The 20775-nt window shown below is 39.1% G+C and overlaps 1 protein-coding gene across 1 annotated transcript in view; it reads right to left on the bottom strand.

Annotated features, from left to right (window-relative positions):
* Positions 1–17058, bottom strand: part of ephb2a (eph receptor B2a) — a 54609-nt gene extending 37551 nt beyond the window's left edge. The window contains exon 1 of the mRNA XM_067593589.1: positions 16884–17058. Coding sequence (XP_067449690.1) covers positions 16884–17058 — 175 coding nt within the window. The remainder of the gene's footprint in view (positions 1–16883) is intronic.
* Between the last annotated feature and the right edge of the window lie 3717 nt (positions 17059–20775).

The following is a 20775-nucleotide window of genomic DNA, read 5'->3' as shown; positions in this document are numbered from 1 at the left end:
CTAAATAATGTTTTGTTATAATTAGATGGTGTGATTGATCACCACAGCTGGTTTTTATAAATATCAGCTCATGTGTGGGAGATGTCTCCTGCCGGGGTTCAGTGGGTCTGCATCATTTATACATTTGTCTTCAGGTGTTCACAACGGCAGACATGAAATCTGTCATGATGAGAGAGATGAGAGAGAGGATTGTAAAAGACCTGAGTTAATATATTTGTTAATAATGAAGAGCAGCGCTGCAGCAGTGCATTTAACATGCAGGCAGGCTGCTATTGGCTGGAACTGCTGATGTGAGCTGGAGCAGGGAAATGGGGACAGTGTGGGCTGGTGAGGGCGGGGGTGCATTAGTATATGTTGCCCTCCTTTCGTGACTAGACATTCGTCATGGCAGCTCCTCAGTCTCTGCAGTTTGAACACAACTGACTGGACACAATATGCTGCTGGAAATCACTCGACATGAAGGAACCACTGAACATCATCAATGACATAAAACTTGCAGCGCTGACACTTGGTGCTTCTTACGAGGCTGTATGAATTATGTATGGAACGTATATATATATACAGTATATATCAGTAAAACCTGATGCTTGTTCTGATCAACACACTCTAAACATGGCCGAGCTCTCTTTCTCTGTCCAATAATGACTCCCTCCCCTTCCCACTGGCTCCATCTGTCCCTACATTCCTGCAGTATATATATAGAGAGAGCTCTTGTTCTGCCTTTCTCTGCAGGATTCAATGAAAAGTAGGGCAAAGAGGAGGAGAGAGTGGGCCAACTAAGTCCAGCACACATAATCTGTGTAGGCTGCGCCACGCTCTGTACGCCATGCTGGATTAAACCCACAGGGATACATCAGACAAATTCACTTTCCTTTCATTAGGTATCAGAAGGTATTAAACCTTTAATGTTGAGGTGATGTTATTATGACGATATCGTAGATTCTAGATGTGATGTACTATCCACAAGGTAGAGGTCTGGCATCACGTGCATGCACACTGATAAAGTAACATCATGTCTGTCTGTGACGAGGCCAGATTACCCAGAAGCTCCAGCTTCACTGTGTCTGTTGGTTGTGTGCAACAGAGAAACTGAGTAAGTACATTTCTTGTAAATACAAGACTGCAGTCGACCACTCTTAACTATTAAATTATAAGTTAAAGCACAATAAAGATAAAAGCTTATTTCCATTCAGGGGAAAGATGAGTAAGATGGTGAGTTAAATTAAAACACATCCAATAACAACAAAAACACTTCTTCACTTGAGTATTTCAGTTTCATGCTACTCTATACTTCTACACTACATATCAGAGGGAAATATTGTAGTACTTTTTACTCCAGAACATTTATCTGCAGTTACTTGTCAGATTTAAACTACACAACAGTATAGAAAGAAGTTAACAGTCATCACCTCCATCAATATGAAAATGTTACATTCAGTGTAATCCATCAGTAATGTAAGTAATACATACTGTAATATGCTGAGTCCTTTATATTAGCTCATGTTTTGTCCAGTGTGTGTCCACATCTGGTGCTTTTAAACATCGCTACGTCTTTTATCTTTAAACAATATGTGTGCAGACACACACATAACTGTGGCCACACACCCTGCTGTAAAAATATCCTGGCTGTAATTACTGGATATGACTGTATGTGATCATGAATGTATAGTTTCTAACCAGTTATTAATACTGTCTCACTCTGCTCCTCGTACACTCGCTTCTTTAATGATCAGAGTTTGTTTGATAGTCAAAGCCTAAACTGTCTGAATATTCCCACAACTATAAATTGGCCGACTGTGCTTGTCTTCACTAACATTATTGCACCTCTTAAGGTTTAATCCTCAGAAAGAAAGCAGCCTCGGATAAATGACAATATGTAGGAAAGCAAAGTGCAGATGGAAAAAGATCCATTACAACATTATGAAGGAGTTATTATTACACTATAATAATATGGTTAAATATGTGAGAACACACTATCTCCCAGCTGAAAGTGATGCTGATCGTTAAATGTTTTTGGCTGGATTGTAACAGCAGAGTCAGATCTATAACCACGACTGTCTGTGACGGACTGACTGAGTGATGAAGTTTGGAGAGTTTCCTCATTGGCTGTTGCTCTTTCAAAATGAATCGTCATGAGATGATGGAAGTGGAGGACAGCGGCGATGTAGAACAAACATGTTTCTGCTCCGAGCTCTCAGCTCCGATGATAAATGCAGCACAGTCGGCTAAACTCCTGTTTAAACAGACGCGTATCAGCGTCTTTACCGTCTCCTTCTCTACCGTCCAGCGTGATCGACTCCTCAGCTGACAGCGAGACACTCCGCAGTGTGTTTTGATTTTATAACTGAACTAAAACCAGGATGCAAACTTTTTATTTCTGACGTTTTCACATCACAAACGATGAACAACAACATTAAAACACGAGTCTTGCAGGTAAAACATATGGCTGTTATATCAGGTTAGTGTTGGTTGGCTGATCTGCAGGTGCACTTGATTTGACTGTACCTGCAGTAACCGGGCGGAGACAAGCCTCCTGAATTTGAACCCAAAATTCTGTCAAAACTTTCATTTATAATTTCCACTGCAGCCTCCTTAAAAGGCTGATAGAGGCCTGATGCACTTAACAGGCCTCTTAACTCTTCAATGCTAAATCAGATTATACATACAGCCACGCTGCACAAGTGTGTAACATTTGATACAATTCTACCAACAGGGGGCGCTACTGTAATATTATAACATGATATTTCTACACTTCTGTCGTCTTTAATAAAATGAAACTTGGTACAAGTTGTCCATGAGAACGTGCAGCATATTGGCACCAATAACCCCACAACCATACTACTTATTAACTGCCAAGTCTCCTAAATATAATATTCCATGGTAACTAAATTCATCAAAGTTGTACAGACAGGGATGCTGAACCAGTCTGTAGCGTTTGTTACAAGGTGGTGCTACAAAATCTGAAACGATTGCTGCTGCGCCAAAATGAACAAACATGCGGTTCAGCTTCCAGTTCTGCCAGTTTCACATTTCAGTTTCCAACATTTTCAAGCAAAATTCATTTCAGATTTCTGCATTTTCAGCAATGCTTTGCAATTTATTTCAGCTGTCAGCATTCACACGCATTTACACATGCAGGAAATGCATTTCTAGCCTTGTGATCTTTGTTCTTCTCTTTATTATTATTCCACATTCTGGACGTTTTTGGCCCTTTTCAACTGCTGTTTACTTTGTGCTATAAAAACTATTCATGTCAAACTGTGCAGCTCATTCAGCAGATGTGTGCTTGTATTTTTCTTTATTGTGACACGTTTCAGTGATTTTATATATATTTCTTAAACAATTAAAATGTATAATGGCAGTCTATGGGAGGAATGGTCACTTTGAGACTTAACTGCTTGGACATCATACAGACCCCATTACAACTTTAAAACGGTCACAAAACTTCAGATCAGATCAGATTGTGTTGTGATACTTTTTGTACTTTTGGAGCAATTTATGTTTAAATTGAGGGCTTTTACAGCAGTTTTCAGATCTCACCAGTGTGTCATGTGACCAGGCACAGACTAGAGACTAGAGATATTTTTAGACCAGAAAAAACACGTCTCACTCCCACAGTTTTAACTCTTCAAACACAAACCATACGTTAAGATGTTCCCTCCTCTCTCTCACAGTGTAAATACATTTCACAGAGGACTTGTAGTTTTTTGGATCTAAACCTTAATTGATAGTCTGCAGGCTGTGCGTCTCCTTTGACTCCGGTGTCTTAAACTGACAGATTCTCTCCTCCTTCAAACACTTTGTGAACATTTCATACATTCTCATGTTAAACTAATTCTGCTGCCACTAATGATGCACAAATCTCTGAACTACAAACTCGAGTTTAAGGCAAATAAACTTCTCCTCAACAAAATGTAAACTTTTTTCTCCCATTTCAGGGAAAGTCTGTCAGCTCGGTGGTTTCAACACAGTTCTCATAGTCAGCTGTCAGATGTTCAGTACCTCCTCAGTGCTCCTCATAAGATTGCTCTTATGAACAAAGTTGCTTTGGATCTTTATCATGTACCATCATTCAATGCAACTTCATATCATTATTTCATATTTAGATTGATATGTATGTACATTTTTGTTGTTGTCTGCAAACAGTATGTCTGGATAGTGCAGAGGTTGAAGAGTTTACAACTTCTTTACCTGAAAACTGAAAACTGCCTCAGTCTCACAACACAAACAAATAAAAACCAATACAACATACTGGCATGCACAAATACAAACACGTACACAAAATTATCCAGAGAACTCTTCTTCTGGACAATCTACAAGTCATATTTTATGCAATTAAAAGTTTAAATAGTAAAATCTATCATGTTAGCTCGGTGCTCAGCACTGCAGTTTTACAAACATGAGGTCGTAGGTTTGATTCCCTCAGCTTGGTAAAATTTCATTATTATTCAGTTTCTAGCAATGTAACCCGAAATATTTCAGCTTTCAGCAATCACACGCAACGTCTTCAGAAACTCTGTTTTCTAGTTCATTAATAGCACCAACAGCCCCACCTTGTGGCCATTAGTGAAACACCACATGTCTCTTTAGTACATGATTCAGTTACCACAGATTTCGGGTTTTATCTTCAGATGTGAATCACCAACACGTCTTGCTGGGACACTTTCACAGCAGCAACAACAGATGTATCTTTGAAACCTCTCTGGAGGTTCATTCATGCAACTCTGGAGGCCGTTTATCTCATTTTACGCCCTCGTTCTGTCGGAGAACGTGCTGGCCGTATAAAAACAAGCAAGCAAAGAAAAATAATTCATATTCATGAACTTTTGACCATGACACTCAAACTGTTTTCCCATCATGCATTGGTTTATGTAAACAGAAAGTACAATGTTAGCATGGAACAAACAAAGTGCCCATTTTGGCCACTGAGCCTCCTAACAGGTCAATCTGCCCATCAGATGCAATCAGTTATATGCACCTTTTCATTCATGTGTCCAAACCTTGGACTGCTACTGTATATATGAGACAGAGCTGCCTGTGAATGTGCACCTGTTCCCTCCGGTCCAATCATGAGAAGCAGAACGCTATTACCATGACAACGAGTTGTCACTGTCTGTCACGAGGAGCGGACATTATCCTGCAGTCCAGCACTGAACCTGTGTGTTCAGACTGCAGCTGAGTTTCCAATGAACACTTGGATCACTGACTCCATCTGGCAGTCTGAGTCTCAGTCGGAGATCAGTGACATGATATAAAATCTGATATAAATGTCTATTTGTAAATAATTATAGAGCTTGTGATTTCACGTTAGCTACTACGGCAGTAAAACACACATTAAGAAAGTCTTAATCTAATTCAATATAATTCACATGAAAGATAAACGTTTATTGTACCTATGCAAGCTTTATTCACTGATGAAGATCATGTGATACAGTTGAGAGCTTTGGGATTGTGTGTAAAAACAATAAATGAAATTTGAAACGTAACTTTTAAGCCACTGCGGAGCAAAAAAGATCTACTGAGCGATCATGTTAACAGATCCATCTCCAAACATCCACAAATACAGACAGCGTGAAAGCTCTGCTGTTCAAACCTGCCAACAACCAACTAACTCCAACCATTTTTCTTTTGTCCACTAAACAAAAATGACTGAGACGAGATTAGTTTACAAAGTTAATATGTCCAAAAAGGATTTCCCAAATGTCACAATACGCTGCTTTACTTTAGCAGTGTGTGTGTTGGTGCACTGACTGTTCTAATAGTGAGGTCTATCTGTAGCATTGGGCATCTGGATGACACTCAGTACAGACACTGATAGAGCAGATGTCACATGGACTAAATCTACGGATCTTGTGGGGAAAGAGAACATGCTTCACTAGATTTATGGTTCTGCTTCAGTGGAGTCACAATCTCAATATCCTGTTGGGGAAAATGTGCTGCAGCCTTTTAGCCTTTGGGGAGAAATAAAGGCTCAAACACACTGAAAACGTCTGACGAACATTTTGAAGTAAACTCGTTGTTTTAAATGTGCACCAAAAACATTATGAGGCGCATCAAACTGTCTTGAAGCCCCGACTCTGACCTGGTTTTGATTTTGGAGCATCAAATGAGGATCCAGTGACAAAGATGTGGTTTCTACAGCTGAAAACTGTGTCTATCAGCCAAACTTGAGATGATGATGTAGACGGACCAGTGGGAGACTCAAGGCTCTGATGACATGAGGGTCATGAGACAATAGCTATAATTCTACTGTAAATTTTGTACTAACTGTACAAACTGATTGCTACAGTGATGACGGTGCTACCAGAGGCGAGAGACATGGTTCTCATTATACTGTCAAGAGGAGCAGTGAAGTCACACTAATATAATGTATCTACAGCCCCTTACAGACACGCACCCTTTATGTTCATCTGATGGCAATCTAACATGGTGGTCTCATGTCTGAATACACACCCTGGTCCCTTTATGTAATAATATCTCAATCAAACAAAATCACTTTAATAAAGTAGGAAACACTGGAAGAGACCATTTTAAGGAATCTTCTCATATCAGATCAGTCTATAACAACAGTTTCTCCTTCTTACAACCACAATAATCAGATCAGTCCTCTCTGTATTTTACCAACTGTTTCAATAAATATCCAGAAAAACACTTTATATACATACAACATGTTGGCTAAGAGGACTTAAAGAGAGGCAACTTAACATCCTGTCAGTCAATGATTGTGTACGCCAGACTTAATAAAACACGTAGCAAAATTTACTCACTAATAACATTAAATGATGAACCTGACCCCTTTAACACTCTGTGCACCAGGTGCCAAATATCACACGAGCTTCATTTCTCTCCGTAAATGTTCCGTCACGTCTGAATGAAGCTGTAAAAACACCTAAATTAATTGCAGTGCAGCGAATTTAAAAGTACACAGTGACTGTTTCAGAAGCCTGATCAGCATCATCAGGTGATGCACGTGTAACCACAACCAACAGTGATGTCACAGTGTCCTGCAGTACACATGTACATCACTGCAGCAAGGTGAGAAGTAAAACCAGGGCAAGTCCAGTTACTCGTTAGTTTGATGTTTCATTGGAGTCTATTGATACACAGACTAGACACGAGACATAAACCTACTGAAGTTCAATGTAGTTGTTTGGTCCAGAAAATCTGGCCAGTAATGTGATTTGATTTTAATTTTCTTTTTTATTTAGGATGGGAAGATGTTAGAGAAGGAGAAAAAATATTAAAAGGATGGGAAGATAAGATCCAATAGCAGACATCTGTATGTACAAATACACAAAATCAAAATGAAATTAAAACTAAATAAGTACTAATTACAAGTGGGCCGTTTACAAAGATAATCCATAAGGATGAGACTGCGGAGAGAGAAGCACTGCTGTGGCTCTCCGTCATGCTAACACAGATATCAAGTTGAAATTCCCAAGTTTGGTGAAGCGACCATAGGCCAGTGAAGAACTGGGTCATGGGCTGTTTTGATGCTCAATGTTTTCTGTCACTGCTCCCAGAGGCGAAAGAGCACTGTGCTGAACGCTGAATATTGATTGGCTTAGATAACTGACTTCCACTGAGAAATGTCAGCAGAGGCCACCGAGGCCAGGCTGGCTTCTCTCCATGAACAAAGAAGAAGAGTCGTCTCTAAGGAATGAGGACAAACGTTGGGTTGAATGAGTTCATGTAATACGTTGAAAGTGAAACTCTCTTCACCTTCTGTGTAAGAAACGATAAACTATCAAATGTCATTTATCATTGCTGGATTTATATGTGTGGAAATAACGTCTACATGTCAAACCACATCAAAAGTATTCTGACACGTGTCACTCATCCGTCTCATGGAGCAGATACGTTTCTATTTTATCAAACCGACTCAGACACTCACGCCATGCTGAGAGATGATGGAAGACCAGACTGTCAGAACTCACAGCAACAAGAAGACCTTTGAGTGCTGAGGTCACACATGAGCTTATACGCAGCATTGAACAATGTCAGGTTGTTGAAAAGTGATACATTATAACACGTTACTGTAGTGAGGCAGTATCACTGCAGGAAAATTATACAATAGACAGAACATACACCAATATTGTATACTTTATTGATTTCTTATCGATTATAAATTTCATTTCATTTAACTTTTAAATAAGTTCAGTGGTGCAAGAACATGAACCAGTGTCTGTCGAGACTGGTGGAATGATCTGAGATAATAATTCGAATAATATGTAATTTCTGCCGTTAGTGGTCCTAAAAACTGAGAGTGTTGTGAAGTAGTGTGGGATCATGGGATTTGTTGTCTTCATTATTAAACAACCAGCTTCTTCAGGTTAGCATCACTTCAGTGTTAATTATCACAGGTCTCCTCCTCTCCACAACAAACAGACTAGTGACTAGTAAAACCATAAACACACTGAATAAAGCTGTGTCATATAAAACAATAAGTGTTTCTCTGACATACGATGACATGAGGAGCAGCTGTTAGCCGAGCTGCTGCTAACGTTTCAGCTTGTTTCTCTGATAACTTCAGATTCAGACTTCTGATGATTAAAATCCTTCATCAGTTTAAAAGATTCAGTTAAAAAACAACCAAGATGTAAGAAGTTTACTCTTTGGTAGACGAGTGTGACGCTACTGACAGGAGACCAAATGAAACCGTCTGTTACCTCCATTAAAATGACAGATTTCTGAGTTTGATTTGGGAAAATGTAAGAACACAACTTATATTATAAGTCGTAGTATATATAAGTATTAAGTATATAACACAGGTCTAGTTGTTTTTAGACATTTTACTGTGTTAATGTTACGCATTATAGCTTTGAATAAATGATAAAATACAATAAAAAAACTAGTAAATCATAAAACATAAAGAGCAACTTGCACTTTTCACATCACAACTCACAGTAAGAAGCCTCTGATATTAGTCCTGATGTGAGCTTCATATCAGCAGTGTTTCTAATCACAAGGAAACAATTATCATGTAACACAGTGCTGCTGGTATTGTGGGAACAACACAGACTGGTGCAAGATATTATAATTATGTGCAACGCAGCTCCAGCTGAGAGGCAGCGAGGAGCCATGATACGCTGGTCAATGAACACTTCATAACATCTGTGCTTCACCGCTGTAAATGTGCCAGGTAAAAATAGCCTGTGTGAATGAATGGAAGAGTGAAAGCAGAGCAGAGAAAGGCTGACTTATAGTCCAGGCTGGTGCTGACTGGATTGCTTGTGACGTAGCTGAAACTGTCAGGTCTGAGTTACATAAAGCAGCGAAGGGAAGATGGCAGCAGAGCCGAGAGAGGACGAACTGCCTCCATACTGTAGGTTGGCTGTTAATGTCAGCGGGGAACGATCCCCTCAACGTTTTTTATTCTTTATTATTGCCAGAGGTGGAAAGTAACTAAGTACATTTACTCCAGTATGGTACTTAAGTACAGTTTTAAGGTTCTTGTACTTTACTTGAGTATTTCCATGTGATGCTACTTTCTACATTTCAGAGGGAAATATTGTACTTTCTACTCCACTACATTTATTTGACAGCTTTAGTTACTTTTCAGATGAAGATTTGACACAATGGATAATATAACAAGCTTTTAAAATACAACACATTGTTAAAGATGAAACCAGTGGTTTCCAACCTTTTTAACTAAACTAGCTAACTGTATATAAAGTAGTGTAAACTAGCTCCACCTCCAGCAGCTACAACAGTAACATGCTGCTCTAACACTGATGCTTCACTATTAATAATCTAATGATGTCATATATAATAATATATCAGTCAGAGGGACCAAACCACTACTTTTACTGCAATACTTTAACTACATCAAGCTCATAATATTTATGTACTTTTACTGCAATACTTTAACTACATCAAGCTCATAATACTTATGTACTTTTACTGCAATACTTTAACTACATCAAGCTCATAATATTTATGTACTTTTACTGCAATACTTTAACTACATCAAGCTCATAATACTTATGTACTTTTACTGCAATACTTTAACTACATCAAGCTCATAATATTTATGTACTTTTACTGCAATACTTTAACTACATCAAGCTCATAATACTTATGTACTTTTACTGCAATACTTTAACTACATCAAGCTCATAATACTTATGTACTTTTACTGCAATACTTTAACTACATCAAGCTCATAATACTTATGTACTTTTACTGCAATACTTTAACTACATCAAGCTCATAATACTTATGTACTTTTACTGCAGTCCCATCTCATCCATTGTAGCTAACTTCTATTAAGATGTAATGAGGTTGATATTTTTTGTCTGCTACAGTATAAATATCTGTCCTGTATTCTCTAATAGTCTCATGATGATGTCCATCATCTTCACATTAATTAGACAGAATACATTCTCTACATATATGTTATCTACATATATGGAGACCTGGTTTCCACACAGCCTGTCAAATCTTGTGTAAAGCAACAACGTGTTGTTCTATCATCAGCAGAGCAGACGGTCACACTGAGCCTGATTGCATCCTGCTACACAACAACATCACACTGTGAACAACAATCTAACTTACAAACATGAACACAGGTCTTTTCCTGCAGCTTAGCTTGTTCAATGAGCCACCAAACAAACATTCACTGCTATCGACAGTCAGATGCTGGTTTGATCACTGCTCTTCAACAACACGCTGTCTGGTCATGACCGGTCGCTGCAGCTCAGGTGTGTTCACGTTGTCTCTCATTCCCTGCAGTGTAACACCGTCACTCTGACAGCCTGCCAGCTGCTGTCAATCAAACACAGACACCAACACACCCCGACAGCCGGTTGAGACAAAAAGAAACATTTCTGACTATTGATGATACATTTAAAAATATGCTGACATTATTATTAATTAATGAGTCAGCGTTATTTCAGTTGGAGCATAAAAGTTAAACTATATTCTTGTGAGACATCTGAAGATCTTATCGTCAGTAGGAAGAGGATGAATGTCTCAGAGTGAAGGGAAGTCAGAGAGTACTGAGGGACGGACTAACACATTGTTGGTTTGGGATCGGGTCTTTTTATCGTATTTGGTGACAGCAAGAAAGATATAGAGTAGCTGTTAGACTTTAATACAGTAATCTGAGGGATCTTCCTAAAAATAAGACAATTCTCTGTGTCTCTTGTTGACACAGGTTGGAAGCTCGCTGTCGTCTAAACACCGCTGTTTCCTTTCACTGGCATGAGGCCCCAGATCAATAGTACCCCTGTTGACAGGGGTGTCCACATACTTTTGGCCATGTACTGGAGGGATAAACAGGCTTTTGGCAAAGAACGGAGATCAACTTTGAGGATGACGTGATGTTACAAGAACTCCTCTCAGACATAGGACAACATGTAACTGCTTCAACACAGTGTCACTATGAAATGATGCTCATTGGCTGTGAAGGAATCACAAAACTTTCCAGCCCTGCAGCGATTCATCGTCACCAGAGCAGCCTGTTCTCTGACGATAGCAAATCAACAATTTGGCTTCCAGCCTGAGAGAGAACCTGTTAACGGCCTCAAATGATCACATATCTGTCTACACTCCTAATTTAACCCCTCGGTGTCTGGAATACAGTCATATAGAGACTTTATTTATCATGCAGGTTCTAGTTTTATTCAGTGTAAACGTCTGAAGCATCACTTGTAGTTTGAAAAGAAGGTTAATGAATCAACTTCAGTTGTAACTATCAGCCATGGTGTTTTCTATTCTTTTTACAGTCTGTACCTTACTAGCAATCATTCAACTGTGACTGATTTACTGATTCAGATCAGGGTTAATATAATATGACAGACGCATGTAAAACCTTTTTTCCAGCTTTCACTACATGTTCAGTAGGAGAATTAGTCTGGTGGTTTGTTACATTTCTACACTTTGTGAATGTATTTAATGTTTATTTTAAGGACAAGTACATAACATGAACTTATGCCACAAACCACAGTATTTATTGCCTAAGCTAGTTTGTAATGTCCGTCCCTAGACGGGTTATTTGTCTTATATTCAGTTAATTTGAATTAAAACAAAGATTTCAAAGAAGAACTTCAATAATTTAATATTGCTCTCATAATGCTGGGAGTCTCAGAGACATTAAGAGGCTGAGATCTCCATTACTATGAGTCAAGCTCTAAAAACACTGCATTTCCCATAATGCAGCTCGCATATGAAGACATCATGAGGGTTATTCTCTCAGACTTGACAAAGGGCCTCCAGAGCCACAGAGGACATGATACAAGTTTACAGGCTGAGTAGTACTGAGTGTCTTTACATGAGACTTCCTGTGATTCATCTCTGATAAGACAGTGTGTATGAATCCAGGTTCATGGATTTAAAGAGCAGAAGCTCTTTAACTGTGTGTCTGCTCAATAAGAACATTACATCTAATAATGAGCACTGAGAGGAAAGCAGTACAGGGACGCCCATCATTCTCCCCCCAGCAGGTTAATCTGGCCCACATATTGTATAACTGATGTAATAATTTTATCCTTCAGCTACACTTACAGAAAAGTGAGATTCAAATATCCATGAACATCATATCAACAAAGACTAAACACCAAAGATGTACGTTGGTGGTTTCTGTGTTTGTAACGTTTTAATCTTTTTTCCTTTCATGACACAGTTTTATCAGAGCAGCTGCAGCTTTATATCTATATTCAAAACATTTATATCAGTTACTTTGTTTTGACGTTGGCTGCAGGAAACATAACTGCTACAGGTTCAGTGTCTGTTACTACTAAATGCTGATACCAGTATTTTTAACTGGTCTGCCAGTAGCCTGTAGTTGATAGTGAGATGACAGTGAGCCTGTCTGCATGTCTGGAGATGTTAAATTCCTCTACAAGCATTAAACTACTATCTCATCCAATCACAGTTAACCCTTCACCAGTTTCCCTCTTTTTTGCCATTTAATGAGTTTTAAGGGGGTGAAAACAGTCTCATCCCACATTTGACGGCATATTTGTTATTTATTAGTTTATTCTTGCTTTTTAAAAAAAAAAAAAAAAAAAAAAAAATCATCCAACAGCTTCACTGAGTCAAATATAAGCAGCCTCGTGTTTTACACATTTCTCCATGATTCAGTTGATCATCTTTTGCATCTCTGCTATAATTGAATATTCTGTCTTTGAATAAAGTCACAGCGGGAGTCTGTAGTGACTGAATCACTGCAGGTCAGTGAGGCTTCGTTTATTTTACACAGTCGAAATACAAAAAACGCGGTTTATCTGATGAATGCATAGATATGTAACACTGTGTTCATATCTGGGGGACATGTGTAGATTAGCAGATATGTATTCTTTTATATCTTGACTGCACAGACCGACTTGATGTGCAGCTCTGGTCATTCTGGTCATTTACTGGTTCAGGCCTCCTGTTGGTTTTGCAGATGAAATGTATAAACACACATGTTGCAGCTCATATTAACACATAAACCTTAACCAGACTGATCAGAAGCAGCTCCAAGTGGACAAAACCAGCACCGGGACGTGAAATAAGGAGAGGAAGAAGAAGACCTTCATGTTCAGCCCAGTCGAGACAGCGCGACTCTCGACACTGATGAATCTTACCGACAAATAAACAGTAAAAACCGGACAAGCAGATTAAATCCAGCCTAACCTACTAGCAGTGTTTGACAGTGAGCTCTAACACATTCACATCCGAGCAGCACTTCACTGCTGTGCGGTAATGATGGAGCTGCTGTGCCGGTCTCTCTCTCTCAGCACATCCAGCCAGACAGGAGTTGATCACCGGCTTACCTTCTGCAGCCCACACCGCTGGCAGCATCCACAGCAAACACAACATATCCATAGTCAGTATAATTCCCGGCACTTGACTGTAAAAAGCCAATGCGTTCATCGCGCAGCAGCCGTCCAGCAGCGGGCCATTGACAGCGGATTCATTCAGAGGCGAAGAGCGTCATCATCATCCTCATCCTCATCCTCAGCAGCAGCAGCAGCAGCAGCGGGGGGATAAAAGCTGAGGAGCTGCTGCGGTTGGACGAAACCAAAAGGCAGGGGGCGGAAAAACACCGGCGAGACCCAACAGCTCCGGAGGAAGAGATAAACCTCAAACCCTCTTATTATTATTATTGATTATTAAATCTACGGGCTGTTTGTTAGTAGTCTACAATCTGTTTATGTCTCTCTCCTCTTCTGTTTCTTCCTCCTTTTTTCTTTTATATAGTTCAAACAGTTTGTTAAACTATAAACAAGGATACAAGTAGTGCAGTAAGAAATAAATAATAATCATGTACAATATATAAAACCTGCTTCAACATATATTCTACATACTTATATATATATATATCCTCCTGACAAAGACTCCAGAGACATTTGGGAAGAATTAATACTGTAGTTATTATTGAACTACCGGCTACCTGTCAGGTTATAACGGACTTAATACTTCATAAATGTGATGTGATTTTATTTCAGCCATAATCATTGCTCCTTTTTCACTTTGGGGTACTTAAAATAATCACATCTGAACAAAGGTCCAGGGGACAATGTGTTGTCATGGATACTGTCATTCACCTCACCAGCAAACTTCATCACTTGAAGCTCGTTTGTGGCATCTTGGCTCCTCCTGACATCAGCGGACAGAATTCACCCACCAAAGATGTCACTCACTTGTGTGTAAACACATGTTGACAGTTTTGAAGTCATTAAAATGTTTTGGTCTTCTCTCTGGTATTTGTTCTCGTCCGGCATCACGGCTCCTCAAGGTGCAAGTGAATCCCTTCTCCATCTCTGTGCAGGTCTCCTTTCATCCCAGGAAATAAATATATAGCTAACATAAATATAGCTAAAGATAAAACATGAGCTATGAATCACAACACATATATATTGTTCATCTACTCTTCTGATTGCAAACTGTGGAGTTAATTTAGTTTCTTCTTCCATGTTTTGAGGCAAGTAAAACTGAAACAAACTGTTTGTCTTCAGTAGTTACAGAGTAAGTGATGTTGGTTGTTCTCTTCTTCTTACAGAGTAAGTACAGGAGATGCAGGCTGTAATCTAAAGTGCACATTGTACGTCTTCTATCATATTACACACATCCTTAAGTTAATATTTAATTAAACATACTTCTTATTTAAAATAAATTTTAAAAAAACAAAAACAAATATTATTTAATTCTTTATTTCTTTGATTTCTTGCATTGCTTCTTCATTCCTCTTTTTCATCTTCCTCTTCACTCCTGATGAAGATGACAGGGTTGAGGTTGGGATGAGGGGCCACATGTTGACCCTACAGAGACTAACCCTACTGTTAGTTTCAGTCTCTTGACCGTAATTTATAGTGTGAGTTATAGTGTTATGATGTTTCCACTTGGTGAGAAGCCATAAGAATCAAACTGTTGGCCACACAACAGATGTGAATAAATACAATATTAATGGGCTACGTAAGGCTGTACAGGAAATATAATTTCCAGTAATTGCTATTTGCTGGCAAAGTCATCACACATTAATATAAGCTCCAATGAGGATGTTGAGCATTTAGCCAGTGCAGCAACAGATTAGCTTAGTGTTGGTTGACTATGTGAATAAAATCACCTGAACATGTTTCAGCTTCTGTAGGTAACAAACACACAAACATTGTACTGTTTTACATTGATTTAATTACATTACTATTACAGCAATCATTAATTAGCTTGTAAAAACTGCAGGGTAACGTTACTGCTTTGCTGATTATCAAGCTAACGGTCCAACAGCATCTTTCTTTTGTTCAGTTACATGAGCCACAAACCAGACGGCTCTGTGCCAATAGATATATTCAGATTATTACTCATCGTATGTTTACTGTAAAGTAGGTCAGCAGGGAGCAGATCGGGTGTGTTCCTTCGTCTCACCAGCGTACACCTGTAGGGCGGGTGGGCGGGTGGCCTTTTCCATTTCTTTATAAAAAACACTCAGTCACTGCTGTGATCTGATATGAATGAAGCGTACCCATTCAACTTTGACGCTGATATGAAAGGTTATAAGTCACAACTGTAACAGAAAAAACATAGTACTCTTGCATTATTATTGTCTTTATGGCATTGCTTTTATTGTTCTTCCTATCCAAATCTTTGTCACTAGATTTACACTTTGTATTTTGCCTGTTTGTTGGTAATAAGGTCATTCATCATAATAACATTGCATTTATTAAGTGCTGCAGAAGTCATCACATCTTCCCTGAAACGTCCAGATGTTTACTCAGTTTTATGGTTATACTGTACCCTGTAATAACATAACAGGTACCTAGTAGTTAAATAATAACTACAGTATTAATTCTCTCTGAATTCTTCCCAAATGTCCAGATTATTGCTCAGTAGGTCGTACGTACTCTGTAATAATAGAATAGGTACCTGGTAGTTAAACAATAACTACAATATAAGTAATTTGTGAGTTCCTAAATTGTTACCCTCTTATTCCATAACTTCACATCCTGTTTCCCAGAACCTACATATATGTGTTAGTACGTACTGTGCTGGTGCACCGTTAGTACAAAAGATTACACCGTAATTATGAAGTAACTGTACGTTGCGGGCTGTAATCTAAAGCGTTAACTGATTTAATGTTGTGTATTATATGTAGTTTTCATGTGTAAATTTGCAAATGAAAAAAATGTTATAAATTATAATGATGTGTAAAATCTTATTATGGAGTTGGATTCCAAGTTCTGCCACAGGGGGGCATGGGGTCCCTGGTGAGCCGGCTCGGTGTGGTCAGAAACATTATTTCCCAGTTCTTCACAGGACAGAATATAATCTGGCTACAGGCCTCACACTCGGGGCCTGTTACAGCGACTGGGACGACTGTTTATCAGAGTGATGGTGTGTGGGAAGAAGTTGTTCCTGTGTCTGGTGGTTTTAGCGTAGCTACCGTGCTCAGTAGCGCCTACCAGAGGGGAGAAGCTGGAACAGGTTCTGTCCAGGCTGTGAGGGGTCTGCAGTGATTTTCCCAGCCCCTCTCCTGACTCTGGAGGTGTGCAGGTGATGGATGGTGGTCAGCTGCAGTCCTGACTGTCCGCTGTAGTCTGTTCCTGTACTGTTTGGTGGCCAACACAAACCAGACATGACGGATGTGCAGGGACCTGATGACTGCAGTGTAGACCTGGATCAGCAGATCATGAGGCAGGTTGAACTTATACTTCCATTGATTTGGGAATTTAATTTTTTATTTCAGAATTATTTTTGATTAACACATTAATCAAAATCAAAGACCATAAATAAATGTAATCTTAGTGACCCCAACTCTCATCCAATGCGTAGCCATCCAATAGACAACCTGAAAGTCAAATTAATGTTGTGTATGAGATTTTCTTCAAAGTCTTTACCTGGAACAGTTTGTGACTGTTTGTACTGGCAAAACATCTTCCGGATAAACGTTTCTCCTCACTTATCAATTATCAACATCCATACAAATATGCAACAATAATAATGTGCAAAAAATGCAAATCCAGTTTAATTACCCCAGTCTCATCTTTTTACTTGCAGGAAGTCTTCTTCCTTTCCAGCAAATACTTTCCTTGCATTTTACCTCAAAAATGCTGATCCTGTGTAGAAAATAGTCAATTAGTTGTGCAAATGGCGTGACTCAGGAGATGTTTCAGGGGTAACATAATGTTTGTTTCAAGAAACCACTGAGCAATTACTCCTTTTACAAATGAGTTAATGTGAAGCATATATAAAAGTATTAGTAGTAGTAGTTCGAGAGCATCATTGACTTTACTGATGATGCCGTAACAGAAAACTCAGTAAAACACACTGTTAGCATTTTACTTGTCTCGAATTTGCCATCCATAACTTCAGCGATGAAGATGTTCCTGAATATTGATAAAAAAAAGTTTTTTACTCACTTTATATTGTTTGGGCCTTATTCCTGTAATACAGCCAGTGTATCAGGGTAAATATGCAGATAATTGTGTGTGATTGGGTTACATAATGAAGCACATTCTTCTGCAGATCTATTATCAGATCAGATCAAATATGCTCAAGTCACATTTGTGAACAAATGTTGTAAGTCTCAGTGTTTTTCTATTAACAGCTAGCATAACAAGATGCCAGTTCTTATTGCGTTGAACACACAGGTGATCATATAACATTGGTGTGATACAAACAGTAGTTGCATATGAGGAGTGAAAGGTTTATTTGGTCACGTTTGCAGTGTTTTTGCAGAAGCACCTGCAGTTGCAGCAGAAGCTGCAGCAGCGCTAGGTAGGTGGTTGTTTGTTACTGGCACACTAGATGAGTCCTCCATGCTGATACTCTCACCGTGCACCTCCTAATGCCCCCTCACTATGAGGTCTAGAGGGCTAAAGTGGCCATCAGTTCATTGCTGTCATCAGTGATGTAGATACTGGGGCCATGAACCTTCTCAAATGTAAACAGTAACGTTAGTAGTTATAAAATAACATATGTCTGTACACTTTTACAGAATAAATATGACATTTATAGAACTACAATCCCTGGAAAATCTGCTTGTCATGTCGTTATGCCTTTAGTTCCTCTGAAGAAGATGAAACTCTCCATGATTGATCGTCAAGGCTAGCAAAACTGAATCAAGCTAACGAGACAGTAACTTCCACGTCACACAAATCGTACAAATTAAATATCAAAGTCAACTTCAGCTCATGGCCCATTTTTTCATTTCTATTTTTGATTCTGAGCATTAAAATCAAAGGTACGAAAAACAAACTGTTATTTGTTTTTTGGTATCAGATTCATAAACAAATAATGAAATAACGAATTGTATTTTCATTTTCTGATTTTGAATGATACATGGATTCTTTCCCTGAATGTTTTCTTTGTTCATCACTATCTCAGTCTCTCTGCTGTTACGTCTATCAGCAGGTCTCAGTGAGGGGAGTCACATCCACCTGCTACATGACGCACATTTCCTTATCTGGACATCAGTCCTGGAGTTGGGGGTGTTCACCAGAGAGAAAGCTGAAGTACTGACACACGCAAAGTCTTACAAGGGACTCTGTATAACCTGTCGTTCCCCTTCTCCTTTCCACAGTTGTAAAAAAATAGGCAATAAATGAAAAGTGCAAAGCAATAATCACCTTTGAAGTAAAGATTTATCTCAGTAGTCAGCGCAGTCGTCTATGACCTGGGAGACTCTAGTTGGAGACCTGGTGTGGGGACCTCCTTCATAAGGTAGTTTATTCATGAACACTTTCATTTTCTAAAAATAAAAGTGTAATTAAAACAAAAACAGGATTTTTAAGCCTCTTTCCATTTTGTATTTGAATACAAATACAAATCATTTTGCTGCCTCAATAAATACAGATACAAATACAAATACTGGACTCTCCGCACATCAAACAACTGATTAAAATAAAATAAATAAATAAACATAAGCAGCGTTATTAAGAGACTAGGGAACCAAAATGGTCATGATGTTATTTTGCTGAAGCTTTTTGTAAACTGTTGAGATGGCTGATTAGCATTAGCATGCACAGCTAACACAGCTTATTTTGGCCCAAATTTCTCACTCTGTTGTGAATTTCTCTTTTTATTGATCATCATTTTTATTAATCATTAGACTATTAGTAAGACATGGGAGCCCTGACACCTCTGGGATGAATTGACTGTGAACCATGCTAACACAGCCAAAACATGGTGGAAAGCCTGAAAGCTGTTACAGCAGCAGATGAATGCCCATGGTGTCACATTACTCGATCACATATAGCTGGAATATTCAGCTGTCCACATACCTTTGGCTACATAGTAAATGAGCACTGGTCTTTCCTTTTCTGTATATTTTACATTATAAATATATTTTTTAGAGAATAAAGAGCACAAACTGTTGTCATGTCCACAGAGACTCTTCTGCTGTCTGAGCTATTTCATAACCTACGACTGGAGTGAACAAGAGATGAATGAGGGAGAGAGCGAGAGCGAGAGAGGAGCTTATACCTGCAGCGGAGAGAGAGAGAGAGAGAGAGAGAGAGAGAGAGAGAGAGAGCTCAGTAAGGAAATAGAGCAGAAGAATATGGGCCTGACAAAAAGGAATCCAGCCTGCCTCCAGATGAGTGAGGGCTGCAAAACAACAGATTAGAGGAGCCCAGGGCTTGTTCCCATGGAAACCTTTGCCCAGGGAGACGGCGATGAGAAAGCAGCAGATTGTAGGTCAGACGCGCCATCAGCGACCCAATCAGACATAATCTGTCTTGACTTGTGGGTCATAGATTGAGCAGTAAAGCTGGTGCCTTTCTGTTGCTGCTCTCACTGTCGGGGTTCCAGTCGCAGCCGACAGAGTCTGTAATCACGCTCAACTGGACAACGGATCCATATAACAACCACAGAAAACCACAGACTGCCTGTTCAAAAGCAGTCACCTACTTCTCAAAATCTCATGTGTTTCTACCAAGACGGCTGATGAACGAGTGTGATGAGCTGCATGCAGCGTGTTCCCTCCACTGACGCAGCTCTGAGCGCTCATTATGTCACAGAGTCTGTTGTGTCAACAGATGACGTTAAAGCGATATGTAACACATCACTTCCATGTTGGTCCCATCACAAGCCCACAATCCAGATGTTTGCTTTATCTCAATGCAGAGACGGTTACCAATCAATACCTTGATAGATAAATGAATAACTCAGATGTCATACTTGAATATATGAGTTTTAATATGACACATATCTGACTTTTATAAGGGAAGCAGCATTTCAGCATCAGCAGGGAGGATGTGAAGTCATTCATAAAACACTCAGAGCCTTATCTAACGTTTCAGTGAGCTCTGCTGGAGTCCAGGGTTCAATGGTTCCTCATCATTCATTATACTG

This window comes from Thunnus thynnus, chromosome 6 (genome assembly GCF_963924715.1).
Source record: "Thunnus thynnus chromosome 6, fThuThy2.1, whole genome shotgun sequence".
Classification (NCBI taxonomy): Eukaryota; Metazoa; Chordata; class Actinopteri; order Scombriformes; family Scombridae; genus Thunnus; species Thunnus thynnus.
This window is presented reverse-complemented; position numbering and strand designations above follow the sequence as displayed.